The sequence below is a fragment of the Symsagittifera roscoffensis genome, chromosome 9 (genome assembly GCF_963678635.1).
Source record: "Symsagittifera roscoffensis chromosome 9, txSymRosc1.1, whole genome shotgun sequence".
In the NCBI taxonomy this organism is placed as follows: domain Eukaryota; kingdom Metazoa; phylum Xenacoelomorpha; order Acoela; family Convolutidae; genus Symsagittifera; species Symsagittifera roscoffensis.
This window is the reverse complement of record NC_087070.1, coordinates 17,124,565-17,145,266: the sequence shown is the minus strand read 5'-3', so window position 1 is coordinate 17,145,266 and position 20,702 is coordinate 17,124,565. Positions and strand designations below refer to the sequence as shown.

Here is a 20,702-nt window from a genome sequence, read left to right as displayed (position 1 = left end):
GCTAAATGACCTGAATGATTGTCTGCACATCGCTTGTGCAACGTGTTTTTGATTGCAACGTTGAAACAACTGGTTATTACAGAGATAAGCAGAAATATCTATGTAGCTCATAATAGTGTGCTCATAGCTTTGGGCAGATCATTAATTAGCTCGAATCAGGGTTTTGAATTAGAATAACGAGCAAAAATGCCATATACGTAGTTGCTTCGAATTTCGAAACTGATGTAGTTTTGTTTAGAACTGAACAGCTCATTCGAAGCGGATAAGACGCCCGATGAAGAAATCAAGAACTACACAGTCAAGTCCTCCAGTGATTCAAAGCTGTCCAAATCTCTGGCGGGTCTGGAAAAGGCTCCAGCCATGCCTCCGAGGTCAGCAAAACCTATTCGTTACGTGCCAGAACATCTCCAGAAGCCCATCCATGTGGACTCAGGAGTGGATAGCAGCGGCGGCTGTCACACGCCAGACGAAACGCCTTCGCCAGTCATTCCTCCCAGAGATTTCACGCCGAAAGTGATGTCGGGCTCAAATGGGACTGGGAATCAATCGACCACAAGAGAGTGAGTAGAGAGTTGTCAGTTTGGAATTAACGATGTGCCCTCAAAAGTTTCGAAGAGGTTTAACATCGAGGTCAAGATTTGGCTTTTTACAAGATATTTTGTCCTGATTTTTCTTCGAACTCTTGAAGATTTTTTGGTTCTTCAATAGTTTTATACAGTATTTATCCCATCTAGAATTAACCGTGACAATTTTCTGTGTTTGTTTTCTTTCTAAATCCTTGCCCTGTCGAGTTTGAGGCTGATAAAAAAAAGCTGTTTCTTCAATTTAACAATTTTTAGTTTTCATTTCTTTAACAATTTTGTTTTAACCTTTACTTTGATTTAAATATTGATTTTGTGTTGTCGTTTTGGTTTCTTTGTTTCCGTTGTTGAGCTAACTCGTGCTTTTCAGCTTCAAGCGTTTTTCTGCCACTCAAATGCAAAAGTTCTTCCAGCCGAAGTAAGTTGATTAATAACACATATACCTTGAAGCAGAGCGCAAAGAGAGTAGCAGGCAGCACATGTACTTGTAACTGATTGGGTCAATTGATTTAACAAACAACAACAAGGGTAGCTGGTTGATGTGCAAGTTGCGCCGAATGTTCCGACCACAATGATTTAAGCTGGGATAAGATATTTTAAAACAAAGTTTTTTTTCTAGTTAAGGGAGAATACATTTGAAAACAATTGTGTAAATGAGAAGCGATAAAAACTAAAATACCGAAAATTGTATTGAAATTAAATTGGTGGCTGAGTTTCTTCTCAAGTTTATCTGAAAATTGTAATTAAGTCTACAAAACTAAAACTTTGATCGAGTTTTTCTCGACAGACACCAAGTTTTTTTAAATCAAAATTTAAAAATCAAAATTGGCCGAAAAATAAACACTCTACTTCATTATTCCTTCCAGTCGCTTTGTGAGGTGGTCGGAACAACTACAAAAGGATGATAAGCAGATGAAAATTATAATTAATACATATTAATCAATATTAGTACATTACATTCCATATCAATCATTCCTGATCTTTACAAACCATTTAACTGCAAGGTTAAATCAAATTTACGCTACAATTCTTTCGATTAATTGTAGTCTTAATCTCTAAACTTTGCGAAGCCAACCTCAAATTGCCCTCCCCAATTAATTGCACTAGTTAACGCAAACGCACTTCAATACGCGTGTTTAAGAGTAATGAACGTAGTGATTACTTTTTTATAGGTCTTGATGATTTTTTTCACGGGCAATTGTTTTTTCGTGGTTTGACTTTTGATTTTTGTTCAAGTTCACTTCAGGTCTTTTGTTGAAAGGAAGCAAACTTCACAATCGAACAGCAAAAATGTAAAGGTCACGAAAAACGTGATCGACGTGTATTTTCGAAAATGTAATTTAATTATCAGATTACCCAGCGAATTGAAAATGTTACCTATTGATCCAGTTTTCTCAAATTGGGTTAATTCTATCAAGATAATTTTAATTCATAATTTTTTCGCGAAATTCAAAGAGCTTTAAGGCATATATTTTTCTTTAAAATTCGAAGTTTTTTTTTCAAAAAACAACTTTTTTTGTTTCCTTTCGTTCATTGCTCTTTTCCAACTTTCAGTTGGCTATGTGTAAAGTTGAAACGGAGAGTTTTGAAGAGAGATCACCCAAACTTTTCTCAGATTCTCGTATCAACTATTTAGATAATTTTTTACCAAAAAAGTTAAACTTGTTTCCAGTCTTGTTTTCGTGTAATTTGCAATCAATATTTATTATGCTTTTAGAATTTAGAGCTGCTTTGATTTGAGATTTGAAATATAGAGACCATGTATAACTGTGGTTCTAGTTATAATATCGACTCATCGTATCATAGGGACAATGGTTATAAACCATAGCCATTGATGGGCGTTGCTCGTCTCAAATTGGTTTGTTGTCACGTAATTGATCACTGGCTTCGCATGAGGATGAATTTACTCAGAAACAAGCATAACTATTGAACTCACGTCAGATAAAATCATCTAGCCCTGAGACACGTTTCCATAAAAAATGATGTTTTTCAGGCCGAAGTTACCACCAAATGCCGCTTTGTTTTCTCCCACCACGCCAACCAAACCCTCTACAAAACACCCGGGACTAAATGAAACAGAAGAGCGTAAAAATGATTCAAACTTAACGACCCAAGCTGAATCTTCGTCGGAAATCTCGACAACAGAAATTTCGGATAGCCTAGTACAGGTGGAATTGAAGACAGTCGCGGCCAGTTATCGTGAACTTGAGTTTGAACTTAGCATGCCCGAGTCAATTAAAGACCTGAGCATTTCTTCGGCGGATGAGCGAAACAGCGCTGCGAGTAGTCTAAACACCTCGTTATGTGTAAACGAAGAGAGCTCGGCGACGTCATCTGAGTCGTGTAATGATCACACTTTGACGTCGGCAACGGGAGCCGACTTGAGTAAACAGCTGACAGCTAAACTAGCCGAGACATTGAAACTTGAGCTGAGTGAATCGAGCATTGAAAAGGAATATGCAGAAGCTAGGAAGAAATCCTCAGCTTCCAAAGCCTTTACATCTGATCATACACCATCGAACAGGTAAGATCCGCGCGGCCTTATTGAAAAGAAGCATTAAAAAATGTTGCATACAATTGAACGTTGAAATTTTGCGGAAACGAATTCACATTAGATCGAGCATTTTTGTTGATCATTTTTACCGCCAGAAGTTTATATCGTCTGAAAGTTTGATTTTGTTTTCTGGAAACTCTACTTGGTCTTAAAAGTACTTGCAACCACAAACTGTTAAGATTCACGTTTTTGTTTCCTTAATTTGTACACATTGCGGTTTCTTGATTTCGCGATTAAAAGTTTGTGCTATGAATTTGGTATTCTCTGTGCCTATTGTATGCGTTCTACATGTTTTGTACTACCCTGTGCTTTTTCGGATTTCGAATTCTGACGATTTTAAGCTCCATTATCTTGAAAATTTGGCTGAACATAGAGGTGTTGAAAAATTATACGATGACTACCTTCAGTCTTTTTTCAGCTCAAAGAAGTCTAAATCAAGTCATTCGGCATCTCGAAAACTTGCTTCGTCCTCGAAACATAGTGCAGCTTCAGTTAAGCTGTCTGAAACGCTCCCAGGAAAAAGTAACTCGGTTCATCGCCATGACAAAGTTTCAATTGGAGCAGGAGTTAGCGCGAAGATATCTCCGAATGATTTTGGTGACGCGAAGTTGGCACAAACGGACTGTGCGAAACCTTCATCCTCGTCTTCCCTTCTGAGAATCATGGTTCCAAATTCGTCGGGCGAGTATGAGGACTCGACAACGCCATCAGCTTTACGGAAAAGCCAGGCGGGTGTTAAAATGCAACATAGCAGGCATGGGGAGACATCCTCTTCGCATATATCGAGGCGCCGTAAGTGTTTTGATACTGTTTGTGTATTATTAAGAATTGATGAACTTATTAAAAGTGAAGACCTATATAGGCCAGTTAAGTTTTTGTTCAGTTATAAACCATTTAGGCAGTGTAATTTGTTAAAGTGTATATAAAATAAGCTTGAATTTGCAGACAGCGTATCGTCTCAGCCCAAAAAATGGCACCATCGTAGCGGGGTGCAAGGCCAGCGTTTCACCAATTCGCTGGCCTCATCTCTCGCCGGCACCAGCGGAGGTTCGCTGGGAGGCAGAAGTGCCAAGCGACTGGGTGATCACCGCTCGCCAGAACCAACTTACTTCATATTTGGTACAAATGCACATTTCAACATCAACATACTCTTCTCACTTTTTGGGAACTGAAGTGTCTGTATTCTATGTAACTGAAGTTTCCAACTGAAAAAATTGAAAGTGTTTTTAGTAATGGATTGCAATATCTGGCCAGTTAAACAAAATAGATCTCGTCCAGGATCGAACCCATGACGTAACGTTTCCCAGTATCTCGAAAAATCTGTCACTCCAGTTCAATGCACGTTCAGTCAGTGTACTGTTACTGTCATCTCTATACACGCAGAACGTATCATACTGTACTGTGTTTCTTTTTCTTATAATGATACAATGTGTTAGAGGGGCCATAAAAATGCGCATCAGATAAGAGTGGTTCCTGAAGCAAAATATTTGAACTCGATTTTTTTTTCAGTTATTGGTTCGGCCTCACAAAAAACTTAACTTCGTTTCAGGGGATTGCGGAAAATCGGTCATAGTTGATAAGCCTGTCTAAGGATAATCATTCCTCGTTGAAATAAGTTCTACTAAGCCACGTAAGCTAATTTGTGCAACTTTCTATAGTACTTTGTTTTTATGTCAATGAACGAAATTCATAAGAAAGTGCTGATTTTTTAGGATAGTTATTCACGCTCAAATTTGATTTTCCGGGGTTTGATTTTGATTTATTTTTAGTTTCAATTCAATTGTGTTCGCTAAAAGGAAGGCAAATTTTGTAATACTATACTAAAAGTTCCAATGTCTCCAAAAACATGAATGACTGCGTTTCAAAAAATAATATTTTTCAAATTCCCTGCAGAAAAAGAAAATTTTCATAAGTGTCAATGAACGTAGTGAAGAAACTTATAAACTTATGTTGGACTTCTAGAATTTTAGTCAAGAAAAATTCTTAAAATTCGTTTCCGTTTGCATTTAGTTTTGCAGTGTTTTGTTTCGTTTTAAATTCAAGTAAATTGATAAAAGGAAGGCAAATTTACCCCTTTCCATTTCTGTTTACTTGCCTTCATTACGGTTGATCCAATTTTCTCAAATTGGGTTAATTTTTGTAAAAATTGCCAATCACAGTCTTGTAATTCAACGAGTCCTAACGTGTGATGTATTTTAAATTTTTTTCAGATTTTTTTAGTTCCATGATACTGTTCTAATTTTTTGTTGCTTATTTTCTGAAAAAAGTCAGTCATAAAAGATTCATCAATTTCAAAGAATACTTACTTTTTTCTGTGAAATTCGAGAAATGAAAATTTTTCAAAGTCAATCTGTTTTGGTCAGCTTGAGTTCATTGACATTTTCTGTGAGCTGGAATTAATACTAAGATATCCATGCCGAATAAAAAAACTCTTAGACCCTGTTTTCACAAATTAGGTTAGTTTTATCAAAAAGAGTCAAGCATAAAAGTTAGAAAATCAAAGTGCTTCAAGGCCATATAATTTTTGAAAATGCCTATATGGATACAATTAGTCTGATGTGTAAACCTCTATAACAATTGTACCGACAATCTCCGGAGGCCTTGTATTGCAATCTATCGCTGCGCATTGTACTTAAAGTTGTCTGCAGTTTTTGTGATGCTCTGTTACTTTTAAGAGTCATGAACGTAGACAATACTCTTATATAGGTCTTGGTGATTTTTTGTTTCTTTTTTCAGGAAAAAGTCCAAAACTTGTTTACGCTATTATTTGATTTTCAATGATTCAAATGAAGGCAAAATCCACTATTGATCAGCAAAAGTGAAAACGTCGTTATCGACTTCTAGTTCCGAAAGTGGAATTTAATTTTCAGCTTTCCCAGCGGAATGAAAAGTTTACCTATTAATCCATTTTTTCCAAATTGGGTTTCTTCTATCAAAAAGTGTCAAAGTTAAATTGTTACTAACATCAAAGTGCTTTAAGGCTATCTATTTTTCGCTTGAAATTCGAAAATTGAAGTTTTTTCAAAAAACAAGTCAGTGTTTTTTGTTTCCTTTCGTTCATGACTCTTGTCCAACTGTCTGTTGGCCATGTTCTTTAATTTTCTTCCCTCATTCACCAATATTGAATGTATGTTCTAACTCAGTTGTGGTGGTAGGGGTGCCATAAGAAAAGAGGACAAATAGTTGAAGAGATTGTGAGGCCTGTACGCTTACCACTAAATGTGTATCTGAAGCTGATCGTTCTGCTCAGTCTAGAAAAATCAATATTTGTTTATGGTTGGGCACGGGTGTTGGTAACAGGATGTGTTATATTTTTGATAGAAAATTTATATTGTTTTTTTTGCGGGTTGAAAAAAATTTACAAAAAATCGAAATTAGGAAATAAATTAAATTGACATTGTTGACTAACATTAGCTCTGTCGAATGACGTTGATATTGTCCAATTATCTAACATCTATCTCTACTGAATTAGTGTTCAGTATAGCTGAAAACGAAGGACATTCATCGGCTCTGTAGTCACGGAATTCATCTGTTGTATGCTTCTGAGAATTCAGTGAACCTCTGCTAGACAACCTGTCTAATTGGACTGATTGCACTTTGTTTGAAATACCTACCTCCAATAATCTATCTCATGGTTATCCTTGTTCCCTGATATAACAACTGGAACACCATCGAGCCGATATGTCCACTTGCGCCGATTTATATTAAATAGGGCATTTTAATCTAATGAATTGTTTATTCACAAAATTGCTAAGATTGGACTCTCAAAAAACCGAACAAAAACCCTTAGCTGGTGAGAGTAGAGTTTTTATTACCGGGTGATATTAATCCAAGGGTTTCAACATAGCTAAAACTTCCTGCAAACTGTTGCAACTTTTTTTAAGATCATTTATCCACGAGGAATAGGACCAAAATACGAGCTGTACAGCTCATCACGGCGAACCGCTGTTGTGCCCCTTTAAGCTATTTTCCACTCAACTTTATAGCAAATTTTCTGTTTTTATAGTGTTCGACCTCTGATTCGGTCTTACTTGTTATTTTGGCTAAATGCCTGGTGCTAAGATGATCAAGATGTTTTTATAGTGATTGTTTTGGCTAAATGTCTGGTTCAAAACAGTTAGTTTGTGTCACCATGCAAAATTTAATTGTTCATGATAACGTTTAAATAGTTTTTCAAGTGGGGGTGGAAATTTTGTCAATATAGGCTTGAGGGTTTGTTAGTCATTCGACTACAAAGTTTATAGATGTCATTGATTCAAGGTGAACTCAAATGTGAGCACTTGTTGTTTTCGATTGAAATGTGTGCTGAAAACACCCTTTCAAGATTTGGCGTTTCAAAGTATCTTCTTCGTTCTAAATTAAATAGCTAGCATTAAGTTCAGTTGAAATATGATTTTATGATGATGATATTAAAATAGTGAAGAATTTCTTAAGTTTTAAAGTAAATGGTTATACACGGGAAGATGTTTTGAAAAAAAATTCGGAAAAATGCTCTCAATAATGTTAAGCTTCCTGATTGGGATCCACTATCAAGATTTTCTACTTTCCTCACCTTTCAATTTCTTTCCTAGTGTGTTTTCTAATCTGGTTTCCTATCGAATACTGAAATTAATTCCGTAATTCAGAGTAAAGGAATTCAATTTGAGGTTTCCACTTGATAATTAAGTATTGTTCAGACATGACGACGCCACCCAGTGCGGAAACGAGAAACAAATCTCCATCTCCAAATGGGAAAAGAAGTGGTGGCAGTGGGAATAAAGGCAAATCCAGTCCGATTAGTTCAGACACTTCTCCAGACAGATTGAGTGGCTCTAACTCTACCCTCAAATCCACCCAACCTAAGTGCCAAGGTGAGTATCAAAGTCATTTGCTTCATCAAATAGAGAACAAGAAGAAGTGTCTAAATAAAGAAAGCTTGATGATAAGGATGAAAATGATGACTATGACCCTCCCAACTTTAAATCGGAAAAATGGCCGTGTAAATTTACCGCCAAGTTTTAGTTTTCATACATTTTTCTCAACTTTGGTTAAAATTGATAAATTATCTCTTGGTAAGTTTTTCGCAACATAATCAAAACGATAACCATCTAAACTGCAAGAAACCAGGGAAAGTATATCTGAATTTAACGCTAGAGTTAGGAGTGTGATAAAGACGCTGCACGCTTGAACTTTATGAGCAGTGGAGTTTCATGTCTAGATACTTTAACCGGAAGCAGCGGAGGAAACGACTTCAAAGATGAGGACTATCCCAGGGACTTCACGTTGCCTGCTTCTGTCCCGGGTAGTTCGGGGTCCTCCGGAAGCACACCCCAAGTTGTGAATAAATCGAAACTCAGCGGAGGGGGTCCAAATTGTGGCCCGATTTTCCCTAGGATTCCAATAAGGGATGCGTTGCCGGTGATCAAAAGGGGAAACAGGGGTTATGGGTTCCACATGAAGGCCATCAAAGTGTACTCGATGCAGTCGGAAGATTTCACCATCCAACATCTAGTCACGGTGAGGCATCGTCTGTCAATTAAGTGGCAGCAATTTTTTCAAGTTCTATCAGGATACAAAGATGTTCTAGTTGTGTTTTTTATTCTGATGAGGTGGCTTTAATAGGAAAGAGCCTTTTAGTAATACCGAGGGCAGGGGAAATTTTAATTTAGGCTATGGGTTTAAAATTAAAAATCATTAAAATAATTGATTTTTTTTTCAGTAAAAATGTCGCCCAAATTATATTTAGTTTTTGAAATCAGTTACATGAAAACAGGTATCATATCGATAGTTTTCATTTTTTGCTTGTGAATAAAAGGAACAATTCTTCAGTTTACATGGTGAGGTTATCTGATAAGTTTCATCGAGAAATGAAATATAATATATTGTGTTTGTCAATTCTGGAATGAATATGTTTTTGGCATTTCAAAATGTAGTACGTGGACCCATCTGGACCAGCTTACCAGTCTGGCCTGAAGGAGAACGACCTCATCACCCACATTGGTGGCCAGAGTATCCAGGGCATGGCCCACACTGAAGTGGTGTACCTCATCATCCAGTCACGTGACCTCCTGCTGATTCAGGCCACGCCCCTGCTGGAGACGTCAATCAAAAACGGTTACTATTATTTCTAGCTGGGTGGAATATATTGGAATTGATTTTAGATATGAATATTTTGCGCTTTCGTCATGGAAAGTGTATTTGACAGCATTACATCATTTGTCAATTTTGTGGTACGAAAAGTTTGCTGATATTTTGGATTATATTTTAGGCGCATTAATTATTGCAATCGAATGGGAAAAAGACAGCTAAAATTAATTTTAATCAATACTACTTACTAATCATTAAAAGTTAAGGTTGTATTTGTATAGTTTTTGGGAAGTTGTTTGAAAAAAAAGTTTTTTTTTATAGATTGTGCTAGAAGGAAAGGCATGACATCGTCCACCTCAAACCAGTCGGGCAGCAGTTTCCTCTCTGGAAGATTGGCCCAGTCCCATATATACGGATCAGTGAACCCTGCCAGTTCAATCAGCGCCGCCAGTGGAACTTCTGGAAGTAGTGTGCACCACTCGGGATCCAAAAGTAAAAAGAGTAGAAGTTCGAGGGCACAACTTTCGAGTCGCACTAGAGGCGTGGATAAACCGCAGATTATTAAGTGAGTTAATAAATCATCTGCATTTCTTTTTTTGAATGGCGTGTATAATATGAAGCAATATGCTCCGTTGTAGGTGGGTGCTAATCTTTTGAGAATATTATATGAACGCTACAGGGATTTTGTTAGAATCGATGTTTTGAAAATCCACGATTGTTGAATATTAGTTGCCTTTTTTGGACACACCTTGTACGTTGATTGATTTGCTACAGGCCGAAGTTGTCAAGTCGAGACATCGTACATCCCAACCCAGCTCATCAACCGCATCCCTTCTCAGACCAACCCACCCATGTATTCCCCGCCACAGCAACACCCCCAGACCACATCCCTCATAAACAGAAAAACCACAGTAGCAAATATAAGAAGTACAGTCAACATGGCTCGAACGACCCTTACCTAGCTTCAACCCACGCCTACTCTCAAATCAACGATCCACTCGTGGCTCCTGTCTTTACAACGGCGCCAACAACATCCGGGTACCACACGGGCACTTTGCCGAAATCTAGATCTGCGCACCTTACAGGGGGCGTGGCAATGCCCTCGCCGACATCCGGATCTGGATGTCCAGGGATTACACCAGCCGATTCTGTTTTTCCTGGAGAGAAGTCCTCTTGTATGAAAAGCACTGACGCTATTTGTCATGCATCCTGCTGTAAAGCGAGAGCTGGTAAGTTTTCAAGCTACTCGGAATTCCCATTTCTAAATAGCTCATTTTTTGACGTACATTGAAAACTTGTTTGTTTTCTGGCTAACTGGAGAATTTGTTTAGGGATTCAGTCAGTGACTTCCTGTTCCAGCTGTGCCACGAGTCAGTCTCAAATGGGTCCAGTGAATACGCTAGTCGGAATGGCTCCTCAAGATGCTTTCAGACCCCAGAAGTTGAAACTGGGACCTAAAGGCGTCACCAGCTCTGGTCGTCGGAAGTCTGGCAACAACATACCGGTATCTCCTCTCGCTAGAACCCCGTCCCCCAGTCGAACTAAATCGGTGAATGCCTCGCCTTCCCTAGTCACTTCTGAATGTGTTAGTGGGAGTGGGGGAGTTACGGTTATGCAGCGTAAAGGAGGTGGTGCTATTACCTGTCCATCGCTTGGATCCAGAAGTGTGAATGTATCGCCGCAAGCGCATGCGGCGTTTTCCAGTTCGTCGCCATCGCCTTCTGGTACGTCAAAACTGGTATCAGGAGGATCCAGTGACGGATACCAAAGTTCCCCTATTTTAACCCAGGTATCGCCAAAATTGGACCAGCCTCCACCCGTGCCTGCAAGAATTCCAGTGGCTTCTACTTGTTACAATAATCAAGCTACTCCCGCGTGTGCTAGTTACGTCGAAACTTTTGCTAGTTCTTCGCCAGCAGTTCTCAGATCTCTCAGCCGGAATCACGATTACCAAGTTGCTGGAGTTTCCGGCATCAAAGGTGTGGAGCCCATTTCCAAGTCACAAACTGTTGCAGTTTGTGAGTCATCAACTACTACAATCATGAGTAAATGCGGTTCCCAGTTGGGGACGAACACGAAAAAGGCTGATACCTTCGGCAGTTCAGTTTCGACTCCGTGTCAGATGTTGCTGCAGAGTGCCTCACTGCCAACCAATCCAAACATAATCAATCAGGCGTCCTCGTCTACTTTTTTGCCACCGCAAACAGAATTGTCGTCGGCTACGGTTGCCGTTGGCCAGAGGAGCTGGCGTGAACCGCAGGATATGGTGCATAAAATAAAAGTTGCTGGAATAACTACTGGAGCGAATCATGTCGACCCAATGGACTCTGGCGTTGCGCAAGCCCAGGTGACTTCGTCAAGTGGATCTAGTTGTAGACCATCTCTGCCCCCTAGATCGCCCTCAAACTGATACAAAGGGAACTGAATCTGTTCTTGGTCTTTTTACAGTGCTAGAGTTTCTATTTTCTACAGCAGTGTCAAATCGAAATATTACTTACTGTTCTAACCGTCCAGGTTGAGATCCAAATAATTGGTCTAATTTTTGAATGCAGTTAAAAAGAGTTGCTTCTAGGGTGTTGATTCAAAGAAGGGCCATATTTCCAGAGCAACATGTTTTTTCTTACAAAATTAAATTTGTTTTTAGTTTAAAGATAACTTTTTGTGCGTCTGCAATTCCTCTTTTAAGACACTTTCAGGATAAGTTGTCAGCTTCAAAAACCATTAATGTCTCAACATCCTGTTAGATGATGAGTTTTAATAGTGAGTAATGGAAATAGTGATCGATTGATATTACTAACTGAGCAACTTACCTGGTGTTTTACGAAGTGATAAATAGAATAATACTGCAGAGTAATAATTCGGATTAGCTTGCTCGTTGTTTCAGTGTGACTTATTCCTTCCTTGGCCTACATAAATCATAACAGAAATGCATAGTGCAATATTTTAACATACTAGAGTATTAGACTAGATCCAATTTGGTGCATTAAAAAATAGTTGGTATCAAACTGATTCTAAGTAGATGTGTAAACTGATATTATATTTAGGGCTGAATTAATGATAAACTTGACGCGATGAGCCGCATTGTTTATACTCATCAGATACGTGATGATTGTCAGTCTTGTAAGTCTGATTTCAGTTGGCCTTGTGTGTGTTCTTTTCAGACATAGTCGTCTCCTCATTTTCTGTTACGACTAAAAGAGTGTCAAACTGCGATTGTGCTAGAATATGTCGGGTTTATTCGGCTTTCGTTAGTTTTCAAGCGTCCAAAACTCTCAACTTGAGAAATGGAGATTGATTGACCAGTTATATTTTGGGCGTTTGTATTTTATTTAATCAATGGTGCTACGTTCTAAGTGATTTTTTAAAATCGATCATGATAAAATTTGTCTCTTTTGCTCTTATCGTCTTATCCAATAATAATTTGATTACATTAAATCGACTCAGCGCACAATTTGATCAAAACTAATTAACTAAAATGATAACTTGTTTTACTTACTCAGTATACCTATTTTATGTTTTTATCTCTTAACCCCCCTCCCCCTGCGTTTGTTTCGTGGCCTCTGATAGTTAATATGGAGATTATACTATTGCATGGAGTCATGGTCATGTTATGGCCGTTTAATATCCATTAATGGCTAACATGGAGGAGCATGGAATGAAACAGAACGACCACTTCAACATTTGAATTGACCCAAATTGTAGATTTATTTAAACATAGCTTTAGTTTGCTTTGCTGGAAATGAACTATTTTTATCTGTTGTAATATAATCAATTACAATGTTCTAACATTTCTTTTCGATCAGATTTTGTACTAGTGAAGCCAGAAAATTCGTTCTTCAATCAAAGCGAAGCAGGTCATGCTTCAATCCCTGTTTGAACCCCTATATTCGTACAGTTAATGGTAATGGGGAATAGCAGACGATAGATGTGAAAAAATCACAGCTCGCTTAACGTATTTATTTTAAAGAGTCGTTGAACGTAGTGTATTATAAAGAGTTATAAACAACCTTATGATTTTTTTCAGGAAAGTCGAAATTTCGGTTTGACTTGACTACTGTTTCAATTGAGTTCATTTCCTTTGTTGAAAGGAAGGTAAAGTTCACTAAAGAAAAGCAAAAGTTTAAAGGCCTTAAAATACAGATCGACTTCAAGTTTCGGAAGTAGATTTAACTTTTTAGATTTCCCAGCTGAGTAAAAAATATTACCCATTGATAGTTTTTTTTCCATTGGGTTAGTTTTATCAAAAAAAAAACAGTTAATCATGAAAGGTTCTTTAAATTCAAAGAGCTTAAGGTCATATACTTTTTTCTGTTTCCTTGCGTTCTTTGACTCTTTTCCGATTTTTTGTAGGCTGTTTTACACAAGCAAAGCTTGTGTTATAGTATAAAATCTTTTTCCCAACTTAAGTCGCAAATATTTTTGCAACGCAAATATTGTTGAGACATAATGTGTTCGTTTTTAAAGTGTTCATTTTGATCAATAACCATCTATTAAGTACAGCCAATGCTGAGGGTTTTTAAACAGACTATTATTAAGAGTAATGATCGTAGTGAAGACTCTTATATAGGTCTTGATGAATTATTTTTTTCAGGAGAATTCACAATAACGACAGATGTGCATTCGTACATGTTGATGCATTTATGAATGCACTTAGGTATATATGCACTTTTTGAGTTCATTTGAAATTCATCTGCTGAAAGTGGCGTAAATAGCACTCTCCAAATACAAACGTAAAAATAGGGCGAAAAAAATGCATGATTCTAGTTTCGAAAGTTGAATTTAACTTTTAGATTTCTAGCTGAATAAAAACTTTAGCTATTGATCCAGTTTTCTCTAGTTGGTTTCATGTTATAAAAAAAAGCGCCAATCATAAATAAATCTAGAAATTCAAAGAGCTTAAAGGGTATCAATTTTTGTTTTTGAGATTAGAAAAATGTGATTTCAAAAAAGTCAGTGTTTTTTACGTAGCAAGTATGTAGACTAATAATTGGCGTGCGTTACTTGATAAATTTTGTAGACTCAAAGTTTTGTTTGTTCAGATTTTTCCAGTAGCGTTATTGGTCATATTTTTGCTTGTGAATGTGAAGTGCAACTTCGCCTCTGTGTTTCAATGTAGTGGCTTAGCATAATTCTGAGATTAGGAAATTTAAGTTTCAAACTGACTTGTGCGATTGTTGATTCAGGACATGTCGGATATCCTCTCAAAACGATAGCTTATATATAAGCTACTGCTGAGCGACGCCAATTTTGAATGAACTGCGTTCAGATCAATAAAAATATTTTGTTTAAAACCTTCCTGAAAAGATCAATAAACGTTAATCCTGCATAGGGTATAAACTCAAGCTTTTCTACCAAGCGGGCATGATGTAATGGGTAAAAATATAATTGTTAAATGATAGAGAAAACTTGACAGAAGCAAAAGCAAAACACCTCAGACGCAGAAAAAAAAACTGCAAACAATGCAAGTTAGTAGAGCCGTGAAGGCAAGTTTCAAACAAATGTTCAGCGATAAGCTATGAGTGCTATATTTGGCATAAGTACAAATTGAAGTTCATTGAGCATTGGAAAATTGCTTGCTGACTTTCCCTTCTAAAATTCTACTACACAGTTCATCCGCTCATAGCTGGAAGCTAATATTCAAAGATGAAATTGACAAGTTTTTTGACAGGTTAGCGAGTATCCCAGAGTTCAAGAATTGTCGCGAAACTGCGTCGAGATCATGGCTCGTGAGAAGCACTGAGAAAGAGATTTGAAAAAGGTACAAAGAATAAAAGACTCAGTGTAGAGTTTCAGCGCTGTTTTAACAAAATTAATTTAATCCTTTGTTCTTTTTGATTGTTCGATCAACTAAAATGATCCCATTTTTATCGGTGCAATTAAAGTTGCTAATTAGTTAGCACAGTTTTTTGAGTTTCTGACATTTGATTTTTCAATATCTTCTGGGTTCTAGCCCATATTTATAAAGATTTGATTTGAGAAGAGATGACCAATCATGCCTGGAAACCAATCAAATCAGAATTAAACTCTTCACAATTTTTGATAAGTTTGTTCAAATCTGCTAGACAAACTGGTTGTTTTACTGTGTCATCTTGAGTTGATTTCTGCTGAATTTCTGCAACATTTTTTTTTGGTTCAACTTATTTTCAATGTGCTAAAACAATATACAAATAATTTTATAGTTTTTCCATTTTTTTGCAAAAACTTAAGTTTCAGATTGTTGCGAAAGTTCATTTTGATCAATAACCAGCCATTAAAGGATTTTAACACAGATTTTAATTGTTCCGACTTTCCTAACGAAATTAACGGAATAATTGTGCTCGGGGTGATTTTTTTTCTCCAGACAAACTTCGACTTTTTAACTAGCCTTTTTTGACAGAATTTTTTAAAAGTTACTTGAAAAGTATTGTTGTCCTGAGCTTAAACTTTTCGAAAATTTATGGGGATTTGAAAAATGCCATTTTGACCAACTTGGGACAATTAATGCGCAATTTATTTCGGGCTATTAACACGTAGCGGAGATTTAATCCCTCTAAAAATCGTTCCAAATTGGTTAAAGGAAGCTTACTTGCAATAATTGACTTGTTACTAGCATTGAAATTTGTCAATTTTTTTTATTTTATTTGGCGTGTGGGAGATGATTTTCACAAAAAATCTCCAATAAAAAAATTAATTTTATTTTTATAATTTTGTACTTTTTATGTCATTACTGCTCCATAGACTGCTCATTAAATTGAAGCTTAATAATTGGCAAAACTTTTTTTTTTCAAATTGACTGGTACTGCTATTGCGTCATAATAGGCGTGCGTCACTCAAACATTTTGTAGAATCTAAGTTTTACTCATTCAGTTTTTCCCAGTATCGTTGTTGGTCATATTTTTGCTTGCGTATGCGAAGTAAAACTTTGCCTTTGTGTTATTTTTAAAAGTGGTTCAAGGACTCGCTTTTCTTACTTTTTGTATCAATAGTTTCAGTTGCGTTTTTCCAATAGAGTTTTTGTTCATTTTTTTTCTGTAGACTTCCTTTGTCTCATCAGAGCCTATTTTTTTCTGAAGTAATGCTGGCGTTTGTTTTCATCTTCAGAGCTCTTCAAAAACACTTGATTGTTGTTAGCCAGTGTCTTCTTTTGTTTTGTACCTCTTTTTTCATTCGAGTTGTTTTGAGCAGTTTTCTTTAAAAACAAATAGAAAAAAATTGGTTAGTTTTGAGGTTGTTTTTAAAAACTGTTATTTTAAAATTCTGGCCAAACCGGACTATGCGGCATCTTTTTGATTCGTAGTAAAGAACAAAAATAGGATGTCTCGAATCAGAACAAAACTTTCATGAAATCGAATCCAAAAAAGACAGCTTGTCAATTTTGGCCTTTTTTCGATCATTTACGGTGCAATCGAATGCTATTTGATTTTCCTTGGCTATTTTTTGTATGATTTTCTTGTTTCGTCTTCTTTTTCAAAAGCCAGTGTGGGTAGCATTTGAACTTTTAAAGCAATTTCGTGGGTTGTTGCCTACTCTTTTTTTAATCCGAGTTTCCGAGTTAATCCGAGTTTCACAGATTTAACACAGAGAAAGTTTTCTGAAACGCCTCAAATGCGGCCTGCACAAAATCCATCCACAATTTTCAGATCTACTATCAGGGGCTATTTTTTTAGGACTTCTAAGATACATGGTAGATATATTTTCCCTTGTATTTGGTAGGAACGCATACTTGCAAATGTAGCTGTACCTGAAAGACTTACATGTATAAAGTAAAATTGATGAAACTTTTTAGTATTGACTTTGAAAAATCCGCCAGCCAACTAAAAAGATAATTTTTCTGGCACATTTAGACTTTCATGGTCGCCGAATGAAATGTGTCTCTCGTGATCATTTTTTTCCATTGTAATTCTTAAATCTTATTAAACTTTTGAATAATTAGAATATTTCGAAATCTCTGGTTGCTCAGCAGACTGGTAAAACTTGTTCTAGTTGCTTGCGCACTCAGTGTGCAGAGCGAATTAAGTTTCTTTAGTTGGTGGGCTAGTTGAGTAGCAATGTTATCTGTTATGCTGGGCTGGAGAGCGGTTCCAGTTGGCAAAGGCTTGTTTTTGCGATAGGATAATACTCGTGGCCTGCTATCAAGAAAATGGAATTAGACTTTAAAAAATAAAGCTCACAGAACGGTAAAACGATGGTTAAAGAGTCAGGCAAAATGATTTAATAGAAAACTAACAAAGACTTTTAATGCCTAAAATTAGGATCTTATAAGTTATTTTTGTTTTAAACGCGTAAAAGAAGGATTTTGTCTTTAAGTAAACGAATTTTAATTACTTTTAATTGATTAAATGCATGAAGTGAATTTAAAAAAGCTTGTCTGATCTTAATTTCTACTCTCAAATGGAATATTTATATACTTGTAGTAGAATTTATTATAAAACAATTTATCGGCTGTAAAAAAGGATTAAATTATTGTGGGGTTATCATTTATCCTACTTCGGGGTGATTATTATTGTGGGGTTATCCAAGTGCGGGATTATTAAATTGGGGATGTAAACATAAGGAGATAAATAACTTGGTGTTAAAAAGTCGGACACCTTGATTTGGGTTTTAAAATGTTAAAATCAACGGTAATAATAGCTGAGCAACGTAAACTTCGCCGAACTCAATTTAAAGTTTTCAGGCCAACTTTTGTCAAGAATGAGAGATTTCTTGACTTCTTTATATTAAATCTCTGCCAATTGAGCTCAAATTTAAATCGGTACGAGGCTGCTCTGAGGTAGTCAAAACGGTTCGGAATAAAAACACATCGAATGTGAAATTTATTCTCAGTTCGTTGGAAGGTACGGATCAATTTAGCCGACTTCCTTTTCTACAACTTGCTTTGATAATAAAAAAAAAACAAATGTTAACTTACACCAGCAGTGCGCGCGAAATTTACCTATGTTATTCCACCCTAAAGTGTTCCAAATGAGTGAGTTGGCGTTGTCTAATTTGCTGTCCTTACAAAAAAGTGATCTTATTTAAAAACCTAGTTGAATTGTTTTTTTATTCGTATCAGTAAAAATTATTGAAACAATGCGAGGCGAAGCTTCGCACCACTTGCAATAAAACACAATATAAAAAATATAAACATGCCTTGTGATGTCTTGTGCCACGATATCTTGCGATGCGTCTTGTGATGTCTCGGTAGAAATTCATTCTAGAAAAACAAGCCAAGCACGATGTTCGAATTTTAAATTAACAACAGAACAAAACTTACTCTGCGGAAACGAAGCCGGTAATTTTTGAGGGGAAACAGTTGATCCAAAAAAAAACTGTTTTGAAAGAAATTTTTAGATTTCAAACTAAAATGAACAACACCTGCAACTACTGCATTGGATATTGGTTACAGCACAAGAAAAATCAGTGATGTTGCAATCTAGCGGACCAAAATTGAGCAGACAAACAAAAGTCCCACAGTTCAAATTAGAATTATATAATTTCTGAATTAAATAAGGTCAGTCGGGTAAAATTGTTTACGGGAAAAAAGTGCTTTTTCAATTCTAAACAATTATTCATGCAGCAAGTTCAGTCTAACTTCATCTTCTTCAAGTAATTTTGTAGCTCAAAAGACTATAAAATTTTTTTATTTTGTACAGAAAATTGAAAAACTTAAAACCAACTGTTTTCTATTTTTTTTCTCAAATTAAACAAAAATAATATCTTAAATTAAGCATAAACCGTATTTTTTAGAGGAACCACAACAAACAAAAGCTAAAATTACCTATGTTAACCCACCCTAAAGTGTTCCAAATGAGTTTGCATTGTCTAATTTGTTGGCGTTCTCTTCAGTCTGTATTTAAGATGTTTTTCTGCCAATTTTGGGGACTTTTCGCAATTTTGTGAAACGAATTCTTAAGCAATTTTTAAGGGCATACCTATTTGCTAAAAAAATTCATCAAATTGGTCGTGAAAATGTAGATTATTTACTTTTTCCGCACTAGTTTTTGTTATTACTTTCTGGCAGAGATTATAGTTCTATGCAGTGCGGAAAAAGCAAATAATCTAAATTTTCACGATTATTTTGATGAACTTTTTTAGATAGATATGCCCAAAAATTGTTGTTCAGTTTTTAAATGTATACTATGCAGTTTCCCACCAATTCTTACATGCAGCCCATGATAGTATCTGTGGAAATTTTTTCCCTAAAACATTTCAGGAAGCATTGCTAAAAACATCTTGTGTTTGTTTGTTTTGCGGACTGAACAAAAACATAAAAGCTACATGAAATGGTTTTTATGTTTTTCTTCACTCTGCAAAACCAAAAAACAAACAATGGTTAATTTTTGCCAAATGAGTTATCAAAATTTTCAGATTGCTTTGTAAAAAAACGCCACAAATGCCTTTGTGGGGTGCATATGAGAATTGGTGAAAAACTGCATAGTATACATTTAAAAAACCTAAAAATTGTGAATATATCTTTTGATAAATATGTAGAAAAAGTAAAAACTGGGAAAATTTTGTTTGTAATGAGAACTCAGCTCCTTGCTATCACATCACATTCTTTACAAATGAGATATTTCAAGAATTGACATCTTTTACGATGCTTTGATTTTCCATGACATATTTTAGTTTTTCCACCCTCAAGACATATTACTTTTTTGTTTTTATTCGAACACACTATCTAGAAAACTAAAAACAACACAAAAAAGAAACCTAAATCAAAATCAAAAAGGAAGACTTGGAAAGTCACAAAAACTTTAATGGGAAACATCAACTTATTTGAAATTTTCCAAAAGTTTTTAAAAAAGATGGAAATAAACAAAAAAACAATGCATTGTTTTTTTTGCAAGAAAAAATTGGATAAAAATATATTTTACGGTCTTTTGTTCAAATAAAAAGTTTGAAAGCAAGTTACCGGAGTCAAAGTTTTAAATTTTGTTTAAAATCAGCTGATTAGGTCCAAATTTTCACAGTTATGACTTTCTCTGTAAATATCAAACCTGTTATTAAGAATGCAGAATATGTGAAAACAACTATTTAAATTGACGTACTCGAACATTTGAAAAAAATAACGTTAACCTATACCTGTGACACCGAAGAAATGAAGAAAATAAGTTGAACATGAAACTTTCGAATTTAAATTTCCCGAAAAGTCGTTCTATTTTGGACAGTGAAAAATGAAGTAAGTGGCAAAACATGTTGTGGCCAAGATGTATACATCCCTTGTTTTTTCTGTCTATTGTAGCCTAAACAAAAAAAAATTCACTTGTACATAGTCGATTTAAAAATAGTCTAAGAATCAAAATTAATTTAGAAACAATAATCCAATTAATGTTCTTTCGCTTCAGTAAAAATGAAAAAAGTACATACAAGCAATGTTTATGAATTTCACAAAACTTTTCATTTATAATTCTAACTACTCCACTTTTTGCGCATTCGGTGAAAATATAGTTCAGACCTTGAAAAAGCATTTCAAATTAAAATGCTTGGAAAAACATCGTTAGTTTTAAAAATTGGAAAAACATTGCTGCCGAATGAAATTCCTT

The 20,702-nt window shown here is 35.8% G+C and overlaps 1 protein-coding gene across 5 annotated transcripts in view; it reads left to right on the top strand.

Annotated features, from left to right (window-relative positions):
- The window catches only part of LOC134854548 (microtubule-associated serine/threonine-protein kinase 2-like), a 57,386-nt gene extending 44,393 nt beyond the window's left edge, over window positions 1-12,993 (top strand). For 3 of the 5 annotated variants that reach the window (XM_063870850.1, XM_063870848.1, XM_063870852.1), the window contains 11 exons: window positions 239-560; window positions 952-999; window positions 2,575-3,105; window positions 3,554-3,927; window positions 4,081-4,254; window positions 7,812-7,985; window positions 8,333-8,631; window positions 9,048-9,228; window positions 9,523-9,766; window positions 9,976-10,430; window positions 10,533-12,993. In XM_063870850.1, the coding sequence (XP_063726920.1) occupies window positions 239-560; window positions 952-999; window positions 2,575-3,105; window positions 3,554-3,927; window positions 4,081-4,254; window positions 7,812-7,985; window positions 8,333-8,631; window positions 9,048-9,228; window positions 9,523-9,766; window positions 9,976-10,430; window positions 10,533-11,611 (3,881 nt within the window). In that variant the 3' untranslated portion in view covers window positions 11,612-12,993. The remainder of the gene's footprint in view (window positions 1-238; window positions 561-951; window positions 1,000-2,574; window positions 3,106-3,553; window positions 3,928-4,080; window positions 4,255-7,811; window positions 7,986-8,332; window positions 8,632-9,047; window positions 9,229-9,522; window positions 9,767-9,975; window positions 10,431-10,532) is intronic. The other 2 variants (XM_063870851.1, XM_063870849.1) reach the window with 2 other exon arrangements.
- The last annotated feature ends 7,709 nt before the right edge of the window (window positions 12,994-20,702 follow it).